This window comes from Gopherus flavomarginatus, chromosome 5 (assembly GCF_025201925.1).
Source record: "Gopherus flavomarginatus isolate rGopFla2 chromosome 5, rGopFla2.mat.asm, whole genome shotgun sequence".
Taxonomy (NCBI): domain Eukaryota; kingdom Metazoa; phylum Chordata; order Testudines; family Testudinidae; genus Gopherus; species Gopherus flavomarginatus.
This window is the reverse complement of record NC_066621.1, coordinates 10,044,894-10,069,418: the sequence shown is the minus strand read 5'-3', so window position 1 is coordinate 10,069,418 and position 24,525 is coordinate 10,044,894. Positions and strand designations below refer to the sequence as shown.

Sequence of the window (24,525 nt, the reverse complement as noted above, 5' to 3'; positions counted from 1 at the left end):
TCATTTGGGATGCACAGCACTGGGGGTGCATGCCCTGCTCTGGGATTGGGGGTGCGTGTCCTACACTCATTTGGGATGCACAGCACTGGGGGTGCATGCCCTGCTCTGGGGATTTTGGGGTGCAAGTCCCAGACTAGAGATTTGAGGGTTACACAATACTAAGGGACCACCTTCCCTTACTGCCTGGTGATGAGGCTTGGCTGTGCCAGTGTCAGCATCCCTCTGGGGTGCCTGGTGCCCCTCCAAGCAGTACATGCCAACCCCAAGCAAACAAAAATCGTGAGATTAGGAAGCAGTTGCGTTGCCTTTTCATTTGCTTTCCCATGGCTGGCAATGCATTTAGTCACGTTCCCACCTTCCCCTTTGCAGCCAGGAGGGCTGAACCTCCCCTAATGCCCTTCCCCCACCTCCAGGAGCTGGGCCTTTAAGAGCCGCCGCACCCAACAGCGCGGACGCGCCACGCACCGAGGTCACTGCATCAGGCGTAGAGGGCGGGGCTGAGCCACTGCCCAAGACCGAGATGGCGCCTATTAGCGTCAGTGAGAACTATAGGGCCCCACGATTGCCCACAACCAAGATGGGGCCATCAGCACTTCCGGCCAGGCACTTCCGGATAGGCGTTTGCCTTCTGCCCCACCCCATCCCCTGCTGTCAATTCCCGGCGTGCTTTGCACGGGGTGGCCGGCGGGGCGGGGCCCAGCCAAAGGACCCAAGATGGCCGACTTCGAGGACCGGGTGTCGGACGAGGAGAAGGTAGGGGCAGGGTTTCGTGCCTCCCCTGAGCTTACAGTGTAGCGCCCCCCGCTGTCCCCATCCCCTAGGCGGACAGGGCCTTGGCCCCGCGCTACGGCAGGAGGAGACCCCCAAGCAGCCCCCTGTCCCCATAGCGAGGGAGAAACTTCTCCCACTACCCCCCACGTCCAGGGAAGAGACCCCCTGACACTATTCCCCTACTCCCTCATCCCGCCGGGAGAGACCCCCTGTAATGCCCCCACATCCCTCTCTAGCGAGAGGCGAGACACCCTCCAATGCCCCCGTCTGCTGCCCTCCCATAAAGAGGGCACAGACCCCCTACACACAATGTATATCTCCCTGGTGCTCCATAGAGGAGGGGCAAGGATCTATGTGAACTGTTACAATAGGGGGCTCTCTTCCCTATGGGGTATCATCTTTCCTCCAAAACAGGAAGATAGTCACAGCCCCATGAGAGGGAGAAACCCCCTAATGCTAATTTTGACTCAGTATGGCATGTGCACCCTCCTCCCCAGAACTATATCCCCTTCCTGATAGAATTCCCCCTCCCCCTTGCTCATTTCAGTGGAGATGGCACATAGAGGGTGGTAGTACCTCCTTCCCCTTTTTGTGTGTCTAATAGTGGGGGGGAGGGAATGGTGGTGTCTTTCTCCACATTTTATTACTTCACAGATATGGGATAGGAATTGCTGCTTGCTGTGGGACTAGCACAGTTAATCTGGACTGTTTCCAGTTGCCATTAGGAGGAAGACCTAGACAGTCACTAGTAGAGAGCCAAGAGAGGAGCAGTCAGTTCCTTGTGATGATTGTTTCCTTCTAACCGTTTTTGTGCAAATGCTCTTTCAAGTATCTTTTTCAGTGACTGTGGAAAAAAAACTGTAAAATGTCCATTTTCTTGTTGATGTCTTGTCCTTTTCTAGTAGGTCAACTCTTGCACCACCACTGAATGAACCAACCTCAGGTTGGAAGTCAGCTAGCACACAAGTTGGAAGACTTGTGACAAGCCTCATCTTTTATGAAAAGTCATTGGACTATTTAGTGTCAACAGAGCAGACAGGGCCTCTCCTACAAAGCAAATACACTGACTACATCTATATTGTCAATCTTAGCTAGTCTAAAACTTTCGTTTTGCCTTTATCTTTAGCTGATGTTTTTCTAAATCCTCTTCTGATAGCCCCCTATGAAAAGAACACAATGAAAATTCAGAACACTTAAGAAATTACAACCATAATTTAGCTGCTAACTTGAGAGTATATGGCTGTAGTCTGGGACATGTTCAGGAACATGAATTTGCCAGCACACTGTGTAGGCAGACAGAGCATGACCTACTTGCTACTACAGTTCATAAAAAATGCTGTCTTGTTCTCAGTTTTCTTTCCAGATCTGATCAGTCAGGGTGTGTCAGTTCCTTAATCTGCTTCTGCTAGCAATAGGAGTTCTCATTGATTAAACTTTAGTGTCATATGCAAGAGGTGGCACAAAGAGTAGATACAAGAAAGATGGAATGAGATCATCAGATCTCTTCACACACACTCAGAACAAATTTTTCAGTGTTTTAAACTATTGGGAAGGTTAATTTTTTTTAAACTTTTCTTCATTTCCTCTCCACCACTACCCTTCAATATTCTTTTGAAGTTTTCTGACCAGCTTCAGTTCGTAAATGAATCTGTGATTCAGATCCTTATTATGTATTACCCTGGCTTTCCTCTCACTTGGAAGCTAGAATTACCTGCTGAATGTTGATACTAAAAATGGAGACCTACTTTACTTAGCTAAACACTGGTATTTTAAATTCTGATGTTTTGGTACTTTGCATTATTTATCTTCTCATGGCTTTGAGTGCAAGTACTATGTTAGTCTACTTAGTAGTATGGGATAAAATATGCTTCTGAACAATTCAAAGGCTAATTTCTAACAGCTTTCTCTATTTGCAAACAGAGTTTTTAAGATAAACACCTAATCAGTGATACCTGGTGTTTGTGGTGATTCTGGTCTTCTGTTTCTGTAGCTTTCTTTAGTCCAGGCCTCTTCTTAAATCAATGAGGTTAGTGATCCTTCACAACAAAAGAAAGGAGCAAACCAGGCAAAGGAACATTGAGGCCCCTATCTACAAAAAAAAAATAAAAATAAAAAATATTAGGCTCTACTGTGTTTTACAGAGTCCCCACTCAGCTGCTGCCTAACCCTGTAGACACTTAAATTTTTGTTGTAAAAGTTTTTAAGATGCTTAAGTTTCAACCTTTTGGTACTTGCACTACTGTCTCATACCTAAGCCCTAGTGTGATCAAAAACTGAGTCAGGTGTTGCCCTGTCTATTGTGCTCACTAGATTGGGCCCTCTAAGCAACCTCAGAGCATGCTGAATTCTACACAAAATGAATGGAGGAGTGATCTCCTCCTTTAATACCTTTAGCCCAGTGGTTAGGGTTTTCAGGTGGGAGGGGGAAACCCTGGTTGAGTTATCCTGCCTCTCCCTGATGAGAGAGGATTTGAACCAGGATTTCCCACTTATCAGGTGAGTGTCCTAACTACTGATTTATAGAGTTACTCATTCTGTCTGTGGGTTAATGAATGTTTAATTAGATATACAAAATGGGACAACTTCAACAAGAGAAATTGAGAGAGATTTACATCAGAATAACCCATAGTCCTTTATCAGAGGGGTAACTGGATCTGTAAAAAGTGACAAAGAGTTGCCCTGTAGCCACAGGACCCATAGTCCTTTAGTTAGAGTAGTTTGCTCAATGTTGTATAGTATAAATTCTAACCATAAGATTGAATATTTCCTTCTTTTGAGTAAATTCTATACCATTTTCAGCTATTTATACTTTATAGTCCATTATTGAATTTCAGCTGAAGATTTTAACAAAATAAATTAAGCCATCTTTTACCCCTTTCAGTAGGTATTTCCCCAATTTTAAAGATGTTGGAATCAGAAGGGAACTGAGACAGAGATTAAATGAGTTGCCCGTGGCATTGCTGACATTGGCAGGGCTGGGAATAGAAGTCAGAGCTCACAGTCTTCTGTTCTAACCAATTGACAACCTTGTAATCACTTTGCTGACAAATCTAGGGTGTTTGTCTTGCATACACTTTCTCTTTTTAAATGCTTAGCTTTAACTGCTCTGACTTTAAATAAATCAGTGCACATCACTGAGAGACCAAGCAAAATGAATTAATCTAGTTTGTCATATCTATAGGTATCTATTCATTGTCCCTCATAGTCATAGGTAAATGTTGGATAATTGAAGTGTATGCTGCATATTCAAGACTTTTTGAATGTATATTGCTCTGGCTTCTTATGAATTCTTTGTTCTGTCACCTTCTTTTTCTGCTTCCATTTAAAAAAAAAATAGTGGTCAAGAGACTTCACTACTTGATGCTTTCCCCATTTTAGAAAGAGGAAGTTAGTTTCTGCTAGCACTCTGCAGAGATACCTGAAATGGTAATGATGAGCCAGGAAGTAGGTCAGTTTTGCAGAAATAGTGTTAGTTTCATACTTCTGCAGATGAACATGCTATCAGTGTGCTGACACCCAAAGGCAAAGAGACTCCAAAGTGACAACAATGCGGAAGCTTGATATAGAGGATTAAATTCTTTACCACATACAAAGTCTGCTTCTTCCATTTCATGGGTAGACACTGCTGTTTTCAGTTGTGTAGAGTAATGATCTCTTCCATGTTTTTTAATTGCTCCAGATCAAAGGGAGGGGAGGGAGAGGATAAAGTTACACTTTATAAAAATGATTACATGTCTTTGCAGTGTGTGTTTTGCTCATGGCTGCTGTTTTAATGGCACTTGTCCTAAATGTAGATTTGTCAATCACTGTCTTGTCTATTTAACTTCACCAATCCTACTAAAGTAGGAGAAGTTACTTATGGATTGAAGTGTACATAGGAGTTGTGGTTTATTCAGGGTTTGAGTCCTGGACCTAGTCTTTTAGGAAGCAAACTACTATAGGTGCAGGGCAGAATTTGGGTCTAAAGTGGGATATAATACCAAAAGAGAGGTGATTGTCTTCCTAACTATAATAAGGCCCCACTTTATCAGGGCCTCGAGTATAATGCAGTTGTGCAGCTGCATTAATGACTAGCCACATCATTTATCTAATTACCAAGATGTTGCATAAATATAGGCACTGCATGATTATTTTTAATGGCCTTTTATCCAGCTGCCATTTTAGGAGCTCAGTTGGAAGAGTGACTGTGTCCAGTTGGGGAAGTGGAGTAGGGGGACTATATCCCCTGCTTTGATCCTTCCAATTTAAATGGATCTTGGCATCAGTTAGATGAAGTTGTGTGTGTACTCTGAGTACAGCAGTTGTCGTATTGCTTTAACATTTCCAGAGCGACATGCCTTATGTTTATGCTTATGCTTGTACTTTCTAAGAAAAGCACACACATCAGCCATGTAGGTTAGGGCTCACAGTAAAGTCTACAGGGCAAACTAGGGAACAGCAATGTCCATATTAGTTACTATCCAGTAATCCTGATCACAGTTGAGAATAGTCTAACGCTTTCTGTTACACATTTTCAGAAGTTATATGGATATTAGATACTCTAGCTAGAATGAGAGTTATTTAGCTAGTGGGTTTTTATTAAACAATGGAAAAAACACATTTTAGCAATTCTAAATGTCTGGCATGTTTCAGCAAAAAGCGGAAAGAAACTAAGGGCTTGTCTATACTGGCACTTTACAGCACTGCAACTTTCTTGCTCAGGGGTGCGAAAAAACACCCCCCTGAGTGCAGCAAGTTTCAGCGCTGTAAAGCACCAGTGTAGACAGTGCACCAGCGCTGGGAGCTACGCCCCTCGTAGAGGTGGGTTTTTATAAGCTGGTGACGCAGTTACACAGCCACGTTAAAGCATGGCCACGGTAGCATTTTAACGTTGCTAGTGAAGACATGCCCCCAGACTGGAAAGGTGGGCAAACATTCCATCCCACTTCATACCTGTGTTTATGCCTTTTTATTCTTTTGTCAGTTGCACTCAAACTAATGTAAATATTTTGGGCATTAAAAACACCATAATTTTTAAAATAAATAAGTATAAATAGTTTTTGCTTTTCAAGTATCTGTGACACTGGCACCTTGCTCAGGCTCAGTCCCGCTAAGATGGAGGTGATGCTGGTAGGATGGGAAAGCACCCAGAAAGCATGGCAATGCCTCTCCTGTCAGTGAAGTGTTTTAAATCCCTTCGAAGGATGTGGAATTACAAGCTAGATGCCAGAAAAATGTTTTTAAAGGGGGTTGGCCTCTCAACTCTGCTCCTGCAGATTCATTAATTGAATGATTAATTTGATATTTGTACTACTCTGGTTTGTTATTCAAAATGGCCTTTACGGGACAAATTTAAAACAATCCTTGCTGTATCAGCTGAAGACAGTGAATGTAATGCCTTAGCCAGCAAGAAAGCCTTAGCCAGCTTTTGCCATAATCGAAAGCTATGAATAACTGTAAAACTAAGTGGAAAAAAGCGCTATGTTTTATATATAAGCCTCAAAGGGAGCAGTGTAATTGTGTGGCTGAGTCTATTTGCCTCCAGAGTCCTGTCCAGTAACATTACATTCCCTCAGGTACTGTGCAAACCATAAAGCCTAGCTTGGAATTAGGGAACCTGTTGTTTAGACTGAAACAAATTTGCCTTAGTACCAAAGCCACGTGAATTCAAATGATACAACACACTAGCATTTAATACATTTTAGAACTCACTGGTGGTTTTGATTTTCCTTTCCCACTTCAGAGTTCAGGAAATCTCAGGTATTACTTTCTTCTGACATCAGCCTGCTCAGATCTTTATCATAGTGCTGCTGATTCCAGATGCCTTCATTTTTTCACTACATTGTGAATTTTAATGATAGGCCCACAGTACAACTATCAGTGAAATATACAGCTCTGGACAAATGAATTAACAATGTGTCACAGAATGGCACCAAGTCCCTTTATTGACACATGCCAGAAATGGTTCCACATTCTGTGTGGAATTGTTTTCAGTTTTTTCCTTAACCAGAGACTCCACATGAACAGTAATTCCAGAAGAGAGCATAATATGGCATTACTAATGATCAGGGATCTTAGGTTTCCATGATTGGAAAAAAAAAATTATCCGATTAAAAAACCTCACAAAAATCCATGTTTTTCAATGGTTAAAATGAAACACTGAACTAGTTCCCTAGCCACAATATATATAGGTATCAATGTTTTAGTGACGTACAGTAGAACCCAATTTATCCGATTCTCCATTATCTGGCTTTCTGTATTAACCGAACCACCAGCTGCCCAGGGACCGACCGCCCATGTCCCAGTCACCACGGGCTGACCGCAAGAGCTATCAGCGTTGGGCAGCTGGTGGTTCGGTTAATACGGAGAGCTGGATTATGGAGGCCCGGATAAACGGGGTTTTACTGTATACATTTTTATTTTTTCACAAAATGTAAAAACTCAAGATTCATTGTAAAAATGCAAAATCCACATTTTTCCATGGCAAATGGATTGCTAGGATCCCTGATAATGATAAACCATGGTGTCCAATAGTGAATCCCTAGTCAACTCTGTGCAAACTCAGCAACTAATTGATAGGCTTAGGTGAGTTTAAATAGAAATTTTCTCCCTTGTTTCCAAATAGGAGGTCTTAGGTCTAAAAGTTTCCTGATCATATTCACTCCATGGTCTTCTTGCACAGGTCATATTGTGTGGATGAAAGACAGAGACGTACCTGTGCAATCAAAGTAGTATACATACACAATATCCTGAGTTTTGAAGAGGTATTCAGTGCCTGCAGCAGAAATAATGTTGGCTTAGGGTTTGCTACTTTGTATTCCCAAAGGTTTTGTGGCTGCTTTTATTGAAGTATTTTGAGATGCTTTAGCTCCAGTAAAAAGGTTTAACTGTGGCTACTTTTTTCTAGACTGTGACTCCTGCTGTCTAGATTGCAAGAACAAGAGGGTCCTGATCAGACTGACACAGTAGCTAAACAGGTCAAAAACTTAGAGATAAGTGCCCAGCCTCACTGTTGACTAACACTCTGATCTTTCCAATGTCTGTGAAAAGCCTTAAGGCCATGGGTTGTATCACGGATCTGCTTAATCGGGCCTAGTCTCTTTACAACATGCTCAGGAAATAACGTTTCAGTAGCTAGCTTGAGAATAACTTTGATGTCTGTGATCTCTTCCCATTTTTTTTCTACATTGTGGACACTTGTTTGCTCTAGAGGACATCCATCACAAAGCAGGTAGTGTTGGCAGGAGATGTGCCCCCAGCTCAGGGTGGTGGGATTCACCAGAATTACACAACAGCTAATGAAATCTGGAGGCTTGTTTCTGAGGCAGAGTCTCCCTCTGCTGACATCTCAATTTCATTTTGTAACTTTCCATCACCGTCCACTTTTGCACTTTGTACGTTTCCATCACTCCCTGCTTTCTCACTTTGTATCTTTACACTTTTTTCCATGAGTTCTTATAACTTCAATTACTTTCCCTTTGAAGCCTGTAAAGCATAACTAATTGTGTTTAAAGAAGGCAGGATTACATCTTTATGCAAATTTCTAGTCCCATGGTACTTGGTGGGGAGAGGGTATTTGTCTTCCTTCTTGGAAGGGATCTCCTCTTTCAGCTATTACATGCTGCTTGTTTCCAGGTGGTCAGTGGCATCTGCTCCCACCAGTCATCAGTAGCAATGCAATTACATCACAGGCAACTCTCTGCTCTCTCTCTGTATATTACATCTCTTAGCTACACAGTTATCCAGTAGGCTGTCATCTAGTAGCAGACCCCTCCCCTCCGCCCCTTTCAGGACTTTGGTAACTCACTCTGTATGTAATTGACATACGGACCTCCAGGTAGTTCCAAGCCGTGGAACTCAGTGGTGTTTTGTTAGGTCACAAGAAGACTGTTAGATTTTTTTAAGAGGGAGAATGTTGGCTAATTGTGTGTGCACTTGTGCAGGCTGAGCAGTTTGGTGTCTAAGGTGATGTTTGTGATCAGAAAGGGTGTTTACAAAGCAAAGTCCACATTTTCAAGTGTTTACAAATTTTGGGTGACCATCTTGGGAGTCCTAGAGATCGATTTGTCAGAGGTGTTGAGCAGCTGCAGCTTCCACTGACTTCAGTTAGAGTTGTGGGGACTCAGATACTCTAAAACATCAGGCCCAAAGTCTCAGGTTGGGTCCCCAGAACTGGAAGCACACAAAACTAATGTTAGGCTTAGAAGGATTAGATTTTTATCAGTAAATGTCAGTAACCCTCAATTTCATTTCACGCGCGCACACACTATTTCCATTGATCATCAAAATTTACAGATGGGCAAAGTAAGAAAAATGCTATTTGGGAACATTAGAGTTTGATTTAAGGGTATTTACCGTGTATTTTGGCATATGATATTGACAGTTTGTATTTTAACTTTTAGAAAGCTTTAACTTTTTGACTTTCAACATCTATCACTACATAATAATTGCCTAACCCCTGCATAATTTCCTACAATTGTGAAAATCTAAATTTATGACCATCAAAATGAATTCATTAAAACCTGTAATTTTGTGCAACTGTGCAAATTTACACTGATAAAAATTTTAAAAATACTTAAACATAAACATCAATATTATCCATCCAAATTATTAAAAAAATAAAAATCAGATTCTGTCAAGCTTAACTAAAGGACGCTTTTGAAAATTTGTGCCTAAATCTGTCCATAACTAATAGCACTATCTATAACTGTAACACTCCGTTCTGCTAGTGACCTGTGCTGGTGTAAATATGTTGCAGTTTGTTGGTACCTAAACAAAAAACTTGCACTGTTTATTGAATGTAGTCTAATGACTATTCTGCTTTGCTGCAGGTGCGTATAGCTGCAAAATTCATCACTCATGCACCACCAGGAGAATTTAATGAAGTGTTTAATGGTGAGTAAATAACAGAAAATTAAATAGGTCATAGGATTTTCCAGGTTTCAGCTATTATTAGAATATATTTAAGATACCTCACAAAATATGATTGGCAGAGGGGCTATACTTTTTAAGGCCCAGATTTTTCAGAAGTGGCTAATGATTTTAAATACCGCCTTATGACATCTTACAAGAGGCTGGATACTCAGCACAATCAGACCCTGTTAAAGTGTCCCAACTTGAACACCTCAAAATTGAGGCACCCAAATCGGCCATTTTTGGAGTCACGGCCTAGGATCCTAGGTTAACGTAAATCTGTTTGTGATCTTTGTTTATATGTGCTTGTCACATGGATGTTGTTCTATTGTGTTTCCTTAGTACCTTTCAGGCTTGATTTGAACTGTTTGAAGCCATTTATATGAATGCAAAATCCTTTGTCTGGATGCCATTTCACCTTGCTGCTTTGGTACAGCATTGACTTGATGGTATTGTGATGAATAATAAATGTTCTAAACTGGCTTTTACCAGACAAATGTAAAATCTAATTGTAAATGGATATCATCAGGTACTCTGAAGTTTATATTATGGAGACATAATAGTAACTAGCTTTCCATATATGTAATATATTTTGGACACCAGCATCAGAAAACACCACAGGAGCCATTTTCACTGTTCAACAATGGTGTGACTGGAATTTTGTTAGAGCCAGAAGGGTTTTTGGTTTACTGTCATTCTACCATAACTCAAAAGTGGCTAAAGAAATTCTTTAACTTAATAATAAATAATAATAATAATAAAAGTTGTTTTGAACAATGACCAAGAAAGAAAATTACAGCCCCAAAGGTACATGTTTCAGAAAACTGTGAATGTATGAAAATGGAGAGTATAATGGAAAATGTTTAATTCTTATTCTACTACTACTAATAATAATAATCTTATATAGAGTTTCATCAGTAGATCTCAAAGAACTTTACAAAGCATCATCCCCATTTTACAGATGGGGAAACTGAGGCATGGAGGTAAGTGGCTTGCCCAGGGTCTCACACCAGGCCAATAGAAGAGCCAGGAATAGAATTCAGGTCTCCTGAGTTCCATTCCAGTGATCAATCCACTATCATGATAGTTACTTGTAGTGACAGTAGTATAGCCCCTCTGCCTAGCATGGTTATGCTTTACTAGCCTTTAATCAGAACCATCACATAGACAGCAAGAAGGGAAGAATTTAGTTCCATTATACAACCACACAGTGTTAAGTAAAATGATTTACAGCCACTGTCATGTTTGTTGAGCCTCTGCTTCCATTTCAGTTTTAGGGTGCAAAGACCAACATTTGATAATCTGTCTGAACTTTCTTTTCTCTAGATGTCCGGTTACTGCTTAACAATGACAATCTTCTCAGGGAAGGGGCAGCACAGTAAGTATTGTTTAAAACAGGTTTCAGAACATTTTAAGGAAGTGTGTGAGCATGTGTTTTTTCAGTCTAAGGACATAACGATGTGAACTGCGATCAGTTGTAGTGCTGGTAGAGGGGGTGATGTAAGTAATTTCCCTCTCCCGAACAAAGCACATGGAAAGGTGGAGGGTCTGCTCCCAAAAGTCTAAGCAGAACTACTTTTGTTATAATAGAATCTAAACACATGAGGAGAGCCAACATATATGTATTGTAACCTTTTGGCATCCCAAGGAATGATTCGTCTTTGTTCAAACCATCAGAGGACTGGTACCTGTCATGCTATCTGGAGTGGCTCATGATGGTGAATGCCATCCTCAGGGCGTGCAGATGTCAAGAAGCAGAGATAAGACCCCAGCTAGCTGTCTGTTCTATAATTAGCTTTCACCAACCCAGTAACAAGTGTGAACTCCTGAAGCACAAAAACAGTCATACCACAGAGTCACAGACAGTCCCCTTGGGCACGCCAGTCTATCTTGTCCCCCAGGCAAGCTGGACGGAGGGCTTGCTACATGTACAGTGCTGCAGCTGTGTCACTATAATGCTTTAGTGAAGACGTGGTAGCTGTGTTGATGGGAGAAGCTCTCCTGTCAACCTAGCGCTGTCTACACCAGGGGCTAGGTTGGTATAACTACGTTGCTCAGGGTGTGGATTTTTCACACCCCTGAGTGACGTGGTTACACCGATGGGCGTTTGTAGTATCACCTGGCCTTAGTGATAGTTGGTTGCTCTATACCAAAGATCTCAAAATATTCATGTTGCTCCCATCACAGGAAACCAGTCATTTATCTCAGGTCAATTCATACCTTTGATATCACACCAAAAAATATCCCCAAGAGCACTGTCTATGAAAGTATTAAATGTGGACATTTTCTCTGTACTGGGATTTGTAGTCATTAGTCCTTCAGTGAAAATATAAGTAGTAAAGATTGCACAGTTAAAGCTTACCTTTTTTCTTTTCAATTATTAACAGTGCATTTGCCCAGTATAACATGGATCAGTTCACTCCCGTGAAGATCGAGGGGTATGATGATCAGGTAAGACAAAGTTTTGCTTCCTGTCTTTGCAGGTTTTCAGATTGGTATCAATCACTGCACGTATTACGATGTCCTCCATAACGATCTGGGTGGGAAATTCTGGTTAGGTTGAAAATATGATCTTCTGATCACTTGACATTTTTCTTTGCACTCAGTACTTAGCAAACTTCTCTCCTTACAGAAAAGCCTCAGACTGAATGTTTCCTTGTGACCATCCTCTCTGTTACTAACTAGGTGGGACTAATTCCATACTCCTTCCTTGGGCACAACTCCCTGCTAAAGCCAGTGGAAGTCTTGCCTGAGGCAGAGTGAGCAAAGAAAGCTTTTCTTTTAGGGCTGTTTAGCAGCTCTCAGATGCTGCATAGTCCCAGCTCCCATTGGTTTCAGTATCAGGCTCTTAAAACATAGCATATGTTCTTTTTCCATTTCCATCTACACCAACCCCCTCCTTATCCAATTATTCCAAATATATTGGCTCTCCCATTATATCATTTCAGCCTTTCTGCATTCTCTTCTCCTGTATAAAACCACAAACTAAAGAGCTTCCCGTTTCCCTCCAAAAGATGGTCTGGGGAATTTTTTGCCTCTTGATAGTTACAGTTTCACAACGGGTACAATTAATTTCCGTTTTTCAGAGGAAGAAAGTGAGCCCTGTTGGAGACTGAAAGCAGGCTTGGCTGCCTCTTGTTTCTGAGCTCAGTACTGATACAGGAACTGCATCCCAGTGTCCCCTTGTGCCAGAGGGTTCCCGTGGTGCAGGCATGGGAACTATAGCCGTACTAGGCTGCCGATAGAAGCAGATTTGACAGAAGCTATATAACCTGTCAAGTATCAGAGGGTAGCCGTGTTAGTCTGGATCTGTAAAAGCAGCAAAGAATCCTGTGGCACCTTATAGACTAACAGACGTTTTGGAGCATGAGCTTTCGTGGATGAATACCCACTTCCTCAGATGCATGTAATGTCATGCATTACATGCATCTGAGGAAGTGGGTATTCATCCACGAAAGCTCATGCTCCAAAACGTCTGTTAGTCTATAAGGTGCCACAGGATTCTTTGCTGCTTTTATATAACCTGTGAGAAGGAGGTTTGGCTCTTCTGCTTGGTCTGGCTCCTGAGTTGACTGATCTGGTAGGACAGGGAATGCCCTGTTGTGCTGTTCAAGACCATTCACCCCAGCCTAAACCTGATACATAGTGAAGTAGCCACATCTATTCTTCCTCCTTGATCAGAGGAGGAGTTGCTGCAACATACAGGCTTATGGAAGGAAGAAGAGAGAGGAAAATGATGGAACCCTGAGGTACATCCACCCTTCCCTCTAGGAAAGAGAAAGAAATGAGGCTTGAGTTATCCTATTCTAGTTTTACAGAAGCAGAATAATTGATGTTTGTATTTCATACAAAGGATCCCAAAAAACGTTGTAAGCTTTCTATACACAGCATCACTGAATGCAGCCATCTTTGGGCTGGATAGCTACAACATAACCACGCTGAGAGGGAAAGTTTGTCCAAGGACCTCACAGCAAACCCCAAATCATTAAGTGAACCATAGAAACGTTAATGTCCTTGCAAAGGAGAGGGCACTTCAGATCATAAGGTTTCATCTGAAACAAATAGCGCCTTGTGGTGAAATCTAGCAAACTTGCACTCAAGAGCCCCGGAAGAGCAAAGTGACATTTAAATCAGCATAAGGAAGCGCTTCAATCTTTCGCTTTATTTTTCAGGTCTTAATTACAGAACACGGCGACCTGGGCAATGGCAGATTTTTGGACCCAAGGAACAAACTTTCCTTTAAGTTTGATCATTTAAGGAAAGAAGCGAGTGATCCCCATCCTGAGGACACAGAAGCAGCTCTAAAGCCATGGAGAGATGCCTGTGACAGTGCACTGAGGGCATATGTGAAAGATCACTATCCCAATGGCTTTTGTACTGTTAAGTACCTACCTTATTTCATTGATGGTTCTTTGCCCCATGTCTGTTAGCCCCATAGGGAGACTTTGTACTGTATTTTGGGCTTGCATCTTCATGAGTGTCTGTCTTGTAGATCCTTATTCCTGTACAGCAAAGACAAGAAGGTGCAGAGAGTTTGTGTGTGCAGTCATATGTGTAAACCAGTGGCAAAATGTTTCCCTTAATTACCTCAATCACCTGAGGGTAAATATGCACGAATGCACTTTGCAGCCCTCTCCAGCACTGAGCTGACCAGGAAAGGGAAGTAATGTGGGTGTGCATAGACAAGGTAGCTAATGGTATATGTGCACTGTCTGCTCTCGCTCAGCGCTGTGGTATAGCAGGATATTGAAGCTCCACCTAGTGTTCCCAGGATTAGGAATACAAAGCTGGTGGAATACACGCAGCAAGAACTTGGCACCGTAATGCTTTATTTTTCATTTCTTTATGAATTCAGGTTTACGGCAAGACTATAGATGGACAGCAGACAATTATTGCCTGTATTGAGAGCCACCAGTTTCAGCCCAAAAACTTCTGGTAAGAATATTTTCAAGTGTTTGTGCTGTTATGCTTAAACAAAGCACATGAGATCTTTTATAGGAGAGAAGGCAACACGCCACATTTATTGAGAATACAGCAGTTAGCATATGCTTTTCTGTCACACGCACACACCATGCACACAGTCCTGCCAGTTGATGTTTATAATTACCAGTCCAGAGTCTGGATCAATCTAGTGGTCAGCCAGATTGGTCGCAGAGGGGAGCCAGGCTCTGTTGGTCGTGATCCGATGCTCCTGGAGTAGTGGCAAGACGAACCCAAAGCCCCATGGCAAGGCACTCTGTTTTTATAGTCCTTTTTCTCCGTTGAAATCTATGGATTTTGCTGTGTCAGTTTATGACCGGTTACTCCTTAATTGGTGTTATCTTTTGATGTTAACATTCCAAAACACCTCCGAGAGGGTCATCCTGTCCCAGATTTGATTTAATCAGTTGTCTTTAGGGGTGCCAGCCTCCACTTCAGGGTCATCAATCTGCCCTTCCTGAATCATGGATGCGCATTGATGGTTCTCTGGCGTCAATAAGTCTCGAAGTGTCTTCGCTCCTCCTTTCTTGACCATCTGGTTAACAATGACCTTCACACCTTATCTTTTCCTGATGCATGCATTCATCATTCACACAAACAGTCTTTTACAGAGATCTTTGAGAATACAAACAGCAATGTTTTATATCGAGCGAAAAAGACATTGTAAATTAAACCTTGCTAAATTTTATAACCAAAGCAATTCACGTTGAGGCCCAGACCTTCAACGTTCCTCAAATCTACGTAACATAAGACACAATACAGGATCCTGTCTCTTACTAACTAAGCCTTAAAACAGAACTAAAAGGGCCCAATTTGTAATGCATATGGGAAACAGAATCCCATAGTCCCAGAGGGTCAGTCCTTTCTGCTTTTCAAAAAGGGTGGCTGGCAGGAGGAATTCAAATCATACATTAATTCTCATAGGAAATTATAAAATCCTGCTCTTACAGTGCTCCTGCCTTTTCTAGCCCTTTGAGCACGAGTTCTTCCTTTTGTGCCTGCTTCCAAGCAGTAGGCTGATCCAGAACAGGTCCTCTGCTGCCGGCCTTGCCCACTTCCCGATAGCTTCTGCTTCTGGCCTGCCTGCTGGCAGGCTGGATGAAATTGCTCTGAGGGAGGCCCCTGTGCTGCTCCATGAACCAGCCAGGGAAAGAGGCACTAGTGAAGCCAGGGAGCTGTAGCCCTCATTGTTTTGAAGCCCAAGCTGTACTGATGCATCATTGCCTTGAACTGCTCTGCACCAATGGACTGAGGTGCCAGGTGAGGCCTTTGAATGTGGTCACAGGGTGCTGGAAGACGAGCAGAGGCAGCATACTGGGGTCTTTCCCAGTCAGTTTGTGCTTTGGTTCTTTTCAGGAATGGCCGTTGGAGATCAGAGTGGAAATTTACCATCACGCCCCCTGCGGCTCAGGTGGTTGCAGTGCTGAAGATCCAGGTTAGTTACACTGCTCGGCAACAATCACATCGGTTGCATCGCTGCTTCTCAAGGAGTTCTTATGGGTTTGACTCAGAAAAGAAATCCTTAGGGGTCCACAAAGATGTCATTTTAAACTAGGACACTTCGTGACTGCTGGCTTGTGCATCGGCTGTTTAAAATGCTAAAGAAATGTAAGTTATAAAGAAAGTTATAATAGCTGAAATCTGTCCTGATGGTTTAGTGTTAGTGGATTGTACTACCATGTGCATCCAAGCTCTGCACTTCACTACTGGTCCCTGCTAATCAGGAGTGAGCCTACAAGCTGTCCTGTGAACCCTTTATTGCCTGCTCTCATCCCAGCTGTAATGAGTGTTTACTATATTAGCGTAATATTGATAGGTCCTGGCTGAGAATAAAATCCCTTGGAAAATCCAGCCAGCCTTAATTAGTCTCTACTGCAGGCTGAGAAAACTGTCACAACATTGTTGTGCGTTTCTCCTGGTCTTTGGCCGTGTCTGTGGACAGTGCCTAGCATAATGGAGGTCTGGCTCGGTTGTAGCCTCTAGGTATTACCACAATATAATATTAAATTATAAACTGGGCTTATTCTTTCTTTGTGCAGGTTCATTACTATGAAGATGGCAACGTGCAGCTAGTTAGCCATAAAGACATCCAAGATTCTCTAACGGTGTCAGTGAGTATGGAGAATTTACAACATTTCAGCAGCTCTTTTGTGTTGGTTTATGTCCCCAAGGGCAGCTTTGCTCTCCGATATGACTCCACTCTTGTGTCACTTACTGTAAAGGCTTTTGATCAAATTATAGGCTGACCAGTCAATGCAGCAGCAACACATGCAGTGGCCTGTGGGAAACCCAGCTTCTTACACTGCTTGTAGACTAAAGACTGTAGTGAGAGGTACGCTGCAGGGTGTTAGTTGTATGCGCTTCACATTTAGAGTAGGGGTCACGTATGCCATGGGGGGAAACTAGTCGCCTTCTCTTCCCTGTGGGAGGAAAAGGGAGAATTTGAACCAAAATACAACAGCACGTTTCTGAAAAATCATGATCCTTCAGCACCGAGGCCAGGCAAATGTAGTTGCAACAAGTGCTTGGGTGTCCTCACCCTGGTGCTGAAGAGAAGGTAACAGTCTTGTAATGACAATTAGGTCGGAAGGAAAAGCGGGGCAGCGGTGTGTGTTCACAAGTCTGTTCTGTAACAAGAATGCCCAGTTCTCTTTTGCTCACTAGAGGGCAGCCCTGTCTTTCACTTTGTACTGGACGGTGTGTTTAATGTCACCTTCACTTACCTCTGTTCACTGCTGAGCAGCAACACAGTTGCTAATCGGTACTGGCCCGACGTAGGCCTGAAACTGTCAGCTTTGTCTTTCCCTAATTACTGCATTCTAGAAGGAAATCCATTTAATAGATTTTTATATTCAGCCTTTTGATTGAACCTGAAAGTAAATTTTGTTTCTCTGACTCCGCAGAATGATGTCCAAACAGCCAAGGAATTTATTAAAATCATAGAACATGCGGAAAATGAGTATCAGGTAAGAGAATTTAGCAGGGATCTCTGTGATTCCATTAGGTTTGTTTATTTCATTAATATTTTAAAAGATACTTTCCTCTATTTACAAACAATCAGAACATGAAAGAGTAATGCTCTAGTTTTGTTCTGCCCCTTGTCCTTTCTTCTCTACCTTCTTTTTCTAGTTTCATAGTCAATTTATCTGATTTTGATTGTAAATTCTTTGGAGCAGGGACAGTAGTTTATCTGTATGCCACCAGGCACAGTTATGGGGCTATCTAAGTGTTTAAAAACAAATGAAATAAAGTCAGCAGTATGGCAGGTCCCTTTAAAGGATATTAACAAGAAACCGGAGTGGGTCCTGGAAGGTGCAAAGTTACTGATTCCAATTCATGAGACGATCACACTGCGTACAGCTGTTGGCAAGCTCAGCAGAAAGGCCAGGGAGCAGGTGAGTCAGGGAGACTGAACTCTCCTCTCCACCTCCCTGTGACTAAGAGCCTTTGCTAAGGAAAGATTTGCTGCAGCTTCCCATGCAGTGCTGGTTGTATGTGTAAGAAGGGGCCTTTCCAGAAGGCCTTTTGCAAATAAATTCACTTGAGAAGGAGGAGGAGGCAAGAGAGATTCTTTCTCAATATATGCACACTCCCCTGCTAAGTTTGCTTTATCAGTTAGTTGGTAAGTAGCATGCCTGGCTTTAATACTGAGTAATGCTTTTTGAAAGCATCCATCCTCTGCTGTAGTTGTTCTGCTTAGACAAACACTTTCAATGTGGTTGCTTTTGCAGACGGCAATCAGTGAAAACTATCAGACTATGTCCGACACCACGTTCAAAGCCTTGCGTCGGCAGCTGCCCGTCACTCGCACCAAGATTGACTGGAACAAAATCCTCAGCTACAAGATTGGAAAAGAAATGCAAAATGCTTAAGGCAGAACTGATGAGATTGATGAAACGGTAGCTTACAAAAAACTAAATGCGGTCGTATGCCAAGTAGGTGGTTTCCAAACCAGTGTGGCATTTTGCTAGGTCTTTCAAAGCTAAAAAGTTTTCTTGCCCCAAGGAGAACTATTGAACAAATAGCATTGTCTTTGTGGTTTTTGTTCCCTACTGTTGTGGAAAAATTCACCCACACATTATTCTTGGTCAGCAACTCAGCCTGAGGCCTGTTTATTGATTACACACCAACGCACTGGGGGCAGCAGCTATTGGAACTGCTCCCCCGAAGCAAAGCCCATACAGGAGCTTTTAAAGCTTGAAACTACTAACAAATGACACATACTTGAGTAATAATTACCTTATTTGGAATACATTGCAAAATTAATACAGGTCAAGAGTTAGGGTCTTTTTGGTGCTTTCCAGCACCCTTTTGCAACCTTGCCTTGTATGGATGTAATTGAGTTAGGGTCTCCTTGATACTTTCCAGCCTTTTGTTACAATCTTCCCTTTTAAGGGGTGCAATTACACAATGGTCTTCTACGGGGTACAGTTACACAATAGGGGAGGGCATGAGTTTCATTTATAATTGCTTCACACCTGTAGGTTATTGAATTGCTTCACACAAGCAGTTATTGCAGTTTTAAAAACAGGAGACCCATCTTGCAAATTGTTCTTGTTTCAGGGGCTTTCCACCACCTTCCCTCTGGCCCCTCCCTTCTGGTCTTAACCCCTGACCGCTGCTTTCAGGGAGCACAACACTTGGCTTAGCTCAGGTTTTGGTCTAGATCAAGCAAATGAAAGCCTAGCATTAGGGCCAGCTAATTTTTTCCTCCACGCTGCCATACAAACTTACTGTTATTGCATTTACTGGTAGGTCCTTTGAATTAAACCACATTCATTGTTCGATAATATAGCTCTGTTTGAGAGTCACTGTATTTACTGGTTGGAAAATTTCCTAGCCCTGAAAGCCTTTCTATAAATACAGGCAGGTGTGTTGGGAGTATTTTCCCTGCACCCTTATACAGCACTCCAGGTACTTCAGTAACAGCTGAAGCTGCTGCACTGCAAACTGTAACAAATGCCAGAGACGACGCGTCTCCCACATATGGCTGCTGTTGATCTCCACATAGCAATGGGTCTATAGGCTTAGATTTTTAATATCTTAAATGAGTTTACATGATCCCTTACAGAAATCTCAAGAAGGCCAGATTTTCTGTGTAAGTAATTTTTTTAAACCCAAAGATTCCATGTTCCCTCTAAGTGAACCTTTTTTTTTTTTTTTTTTTTTTGGGGGGGGGGGGGGCTTTTCTTTTCCCTGGAAGTGTGGGTAATCGACATCTGCATTTTTACAGAACAGCTAATCCAGTTATTTCTCTTTTTTTTTCCCCCACTATTGTTAAATTTGTTAGTATTGTGACTGCTGAGACATTTTGTCTGGTTGGAGATTAAATATTAGAGTTAAAAATGCAAATGTCTAAGGAATAGTAGGTATGTTGTGCTTTAATGCTTTGTGGCAGGTTCCTAGAGTTTGTACCACAGGTGTATGAATGGATGGTGTATTAAATGATAAATAAGTGAGAGAAAAATCACTCGCAATCTTTGTCTCTTTCTGTTGGGGCCAGTTTCTTGTTATACTTAGAACGCTGGAATTAATATCTGCTTTTGAAAACTTGTTCTAAATTGTTCCATTTTTCATAGAACAGAAAACAGCTGAGTGATTGAGAAGCAGCTTCCCCTGAAAGAGAGAAGTACATTTTCTCTCTCTAAGGCCATGTCTACACTAGCACTTTTGTCAGTATAAACGATGTCACTCATGGGTGTGAATAAAACCGCATCCTGAGCAACATAAGTTACCCCAACAGAAGAGCCTGTGTGGATAACGCTATGTTGGCTGGAGACGCTTGTTTGAGGTATCAAGTATCAGAGGGTAGCCGTGTTAGTCTGGATCTGTAAAAGCAGCAAAGAATCCTGTGGCACCTTATAGACTAACAGAGGTTTTGGAGCATGAGCTTTCGTGGGTGAATACCCACTTCCTCAGATGCATGTAATGGAAATATCCAGGGGCAGGTATATATATGTGTGCTAGCAAGCAAGCTAGAGATAACGAGGTCAGTTCAATCAGGGAGGATGAGGCCCTGTTCTAGCAGTTGAGGTGTGAAAACCAAGAGAGGAGAAACTGGTTCTGTAATTGGCAAGCCATTCACAGTCTTTGTTCAATCCTGAGCTGATGGTGTCAAATTTGCAGATGCAAATTTGACACCATCAGCTCAGGATTGAACAAAGACTGTGAATGGCTTGCCAATTACAGAACCAGTTTCTCCTCTCTTGGTTTTCACACCTCAACTGCTAGAACAGGGCCTCATCCTCCCTGATTGAACTGACCTCGTTATCTCTAGCTTGCTTGCTAGCACACATATATATACCTGCCCCTGGATATTTCCATTACATGCATCTGAGGAAGTGGGTATTCACCCACGAAAGCTCATGCTCCAAAACCTCTGTTAGTCTATAAGGTGCCACAGGATTCTTTGCTGCTTTGTTTGAGGTAGTTTAATTATGTCGACGAGAGCTCTCTCCCATTGGCATAGAGCGGCTACACGAGCGATCTTACAGTGGCACAGCTCAATCGGTACGCTAGCTAGTGTAGACATGGCCGAAGAAACGAGACCGTGGATGCACTGCTAAATGAACTTTGTCCAGCTAGTTCACTCTCTCTCGTTTACACTTCGTGGTCCTTACGTCTTTCCCGAGGTCTGTTTTAAACTGGCTGGGGTCTTCCTATTTTTAAAAATGCAAAGAAAAAGTGGCAGATTGTGCCTTAAACATCAGTTTTGCTCAGCAATACCACAAAATAAGAGTGTCAGTGTCCCATTCTTTGTGAGAAGTTTTGTCAGAACAAAATATATTTTGTATTTGCCATTCAGAATATCCAGGCATTCATTCCTCACACATCCTGTGTGTTATCTACTCCGGTAGAAATATACCAGTCTTTGTTCTAAAGCTACTTATGTCTGTCCTTTTATGAGCTGATATTTATGCCTAATCAAAATACAGTTAACTGCTACAGGAACTCAGCTCTGCATCCTGCTGTAATGATGCATATCCTGACATGAGTAGTTTAGGGTAGCAACAGTGTTAGCATTACTATACACTAGGGTACCAGCAATTTTTCCACGATCTCATATAAACCATACTAGAATTGGAGTCCTGAACTGAAAGCTACAATATTCATGTGCCTGTGAGGACTGCAAAACAACCTCACCTATTCCAATATTGCACATGGGGCTTGTACAGTCTGTAGTACCTTGATATGTTCTATGGTATCCACCAAACTCTCAATAACACGTGCTAGCGTATCACGGCTACAGCTAACTCCTGGGAGCAATCAGGGTTCTGTCAGATACATTACGGAACAAACAAATAAGAATAACCAATTAGTGTGCGTATCTGCACACTAATTGGTTGTATCAAGGTCTGTTGGCATATCCTTGCAAGTGAATTGTGTAAGTCGGTTACCTCCAGATTTTCCCTTTTAAATAACCTTCAAACTACATGTGAAGATATCCACCAGCATTAACCTAACAGTTTCAAGATCAAACATTTGTGTCAGGGAATTCCAAAAGGTTAAAATTATGCCACTAACTCAATCAGGTTATATGTGCATAGTGTTTTCTAATCCTCTTTCCCTTTTCAGTATAAGCCTTAATGTATTGCACTTTAAGAATGTATGCCAACAAAATATACAGTAGGATGCTGTGAAAGCTTGTCTCTTTCATCAACCAAAGTTGGTCCAATAAAATAGGGGTTGCCCAACCTCCAGCCGTGGGCCGTACAGAGCCCACCAGAGCATTTCATAAGACCCACAGCAGGGCTTGGACTGTCAGCCCCGATAGATAATCTGTTTGACCCACATAAAGTTGTGCTTAGGTTTATGTGGCCCACCTTTGTAATAAAGTTGGGCATCACCACAATCAAATATATTATTACCTCACTCACCTAACAAAATGTGATTGACAGTAACTTGAGTGTGCTCAGAGCACAGAGCTGTGAGCAAGAGTTCTGGGTTCTGTTCCTAGCTCTGCCACTGCTTTCCTCGGTGATGTTGTGTAAATTGTTTCCTTGTTCTGCCTCCATTTCCCAATTTTTAAAACAAACAATGGGAAGCTTACCAACTATCTCAGAGGAGCATATTGATGCTCAATCATCTTATTGCAGTAGCATCTAAGGACCTGATCTAAACCTCGGACAATGCACTGTTCAGATAAGCAACAGAGACTCCCTGTACTAGTGAGCTCACAATCCAGGGCCTTGTCAGTGTCACCAGCTTAACTAAAATTGATTTAAAAAAATAGAAAAACTGGTGTAATCGATTTAATTAAGGATTGTAGGGAATCTGCTTGTTCTAACTCAGTATAACCCATATTTAAATTGATGTAAAAGTCTCCATAGAGGAGGTTTGCACTAGTTTAACTATAGGCTTGTCTACACTTGAAAGTTAATGAGGAGTAAGGTAGGGTGTGAATTTAAAGTGCAATAGCTGTTCTTGAAGAATTCCATGTGTGGACTGTCTTTGAAAGCATAAGTGGGTTAAGCTAAACAGGAACAAAAAGCACTTTTGTTCCAGAATAAGGGTATCCACACAGAGTTAATCACAAACAGCTCCTTAGGTAGACAAGTCCTAAATCAATTCAAAATCCATTGTTAGTTAAACTGGTGCCACTTGTAAAATAGACAGCACCTTAGATTGAGACAATATGCAGTAGTTGAGCAAACCATATGCGGGTGGGGAGGACAAAGGTAAAGATGTTTGCATAAATGGTCGGTATCTCTGTTGTCACAATATTAGCAAAGCATTTGAGATCGTTGAGTGGAAGATGCTGAACTACAAAGTGTTCTCCATTAACCCATTCACACACAGCATTCCTTCCTTGCATTGCTCTGATGGTCCCAGAAACCCCCGCCCACGTATTCCCTTTCTAATCAAGTGGGTGAATGCCAGTGCTGTGCACTTGATGACAGTAACCTGAGTTGGGTCATTCTGGGGCTGTCCTCAGAAGTTAGTTCTGCTTCCTGTACAATGAAGTTCTGTTACAGCCGGCTTGTGATGTGAGAAAATTTCTCAGAACAGTTTTCAGCGGCAGCGCTAGGAACCACCTGGACCCCTGTCTTACCATTGCCACTGCTGGGGGAGCTGCACCAGTGGGAAATCTCAGAGGCAGCGAGGGAGAGGAAAGGGCTAGTGCTAATCAAGTCATAACCCGAGTTAAACCCAAAACCACACCTACAAGAGTGAGTCAGTTACACACAAGCCAGTTTGTGAAGAGACACGGTCGTAACAAACCTTCAGCAACAGAGCCTCTATATCACCCGCTTGGCTGACCCAGGAGCCCACCAGCCCTCTCCCACTTACTGGGAGTTTATAGTGCTTCCCTAAAGACTTTTCCTCCAGTGACTCCTGCAAAGGAATAAATGGCATTACACCCACTGCATGGGGACCTACAATAGTTTGCCTAGAAATCTGACTATTTTACCATCTTCCAGTAGTATCTGAGCCTTCTCCACACCCCTGACTCCCTCTGGGGCAGGGAAGTACAATGGCCCTGGTGTACAAATAGGAAACTGAGGCACTGAAAGGCAAAGGGACTTGCCCAAGATCACACTGTGAACAAGTGAAAGAGTTAGCTCCCAGAAAAAATGCCTTCTCCACAAGGCCAGCCTTCCCTGGTGTACGCAGTGGGCTCGATCAATCTCTCCTCTGGCCTCCCTAACCTGGCTGCCTTTCCCAGAATACTCCACAGGAGAAAATAGCAACTAACAAGGTAATAACTTCACCCTGAAGAATGGCCCATTCTTTACATACCCCTCTCCCATAGGCAGGGAGTTCTCTGTGCCTGGGCAGCAGGAATATCCCTGACCCGGCCTGGCTCCAGCACTGTCTGAAGCCAGGTCTCTCCCCCCATGCAACTTAAAAGGGCTTGGGGCCCTCACCCTCCACCGGCCC

At 42.5% G+C, this 24,525-nt stretch overlaps 1 protein-coding gene and 1 long non-coding RNA gene across 2 annotated transcripts; both read left to right on the top strand.

Moving 5' to 3' along the window:
- Positions 1–669: 669 nt before the first annotated feature.
- On the top strand, positions 670–19,807 carry CAPZA1 (capping actin protein of muscle Z-line subunit alpha 1). The gene is made up of 10 exons (XM_050954382.1): positions 670–753; positions 9,582–9,645; positions 10,990–11,041; positions 12,051–12,114; positions 13,836–14,042; positions 14,519–14,598; positions 16,000–16,078; positions 16,683–16,754; positions 17,547–17,609; positions 18,375–19,807. The coding sequence occupies exons 1-10, from the start codon at positions 715–717 to the stop codon at positions 18,513–18,515; spliced, it is 861 nt and encodes a 286-aa protein (XP_050810339.1). The 5' UTR covers positions 670–714; the 3' UTR covers positions 18,516–19,807.
- Positions 19,808–19,829: 22 nt separating this feature from the next.
- LOC127051738 (uncharacterized) lies at positions 19,830–21,524 on the top strand. The gene is made up of 2 exons (XR_007774582.1): positions 19,830–20,434; positions 21,070–21,524. It is a non-coding gene; the product is annotated as an uncharacterized LOC127051738 (long non-coding RNA).
- The last annotated feature ends 3,001 nt before the right edge of the window (positions 21,525–24,525 follow it).

Excerpts from the sequence above, each read along its gene's own strand:
- CAPZA1 (XM_050954382.1), top strand. The coding sequence starts at position 715 with ATGGCCGACTTCGAGGACCGGGTGTCGGACGAGGAGAAG. Across the intron at positions 11,042-12,050 it reads CTCAGGGAAGGGGCAGCACA|TGCATTTGCCCAGTATAACA; the intron begins GTAAGTATTGTT and ends AATTATTAACAG. Across the intron at positions 14,599-15,999 it reads TTTCAGCCCAAAAACTTCTG|GAATGGCCGTTGGAGATCAG; the intron begins GTAAGAATATTT and ends GGTTCTTTTCAG.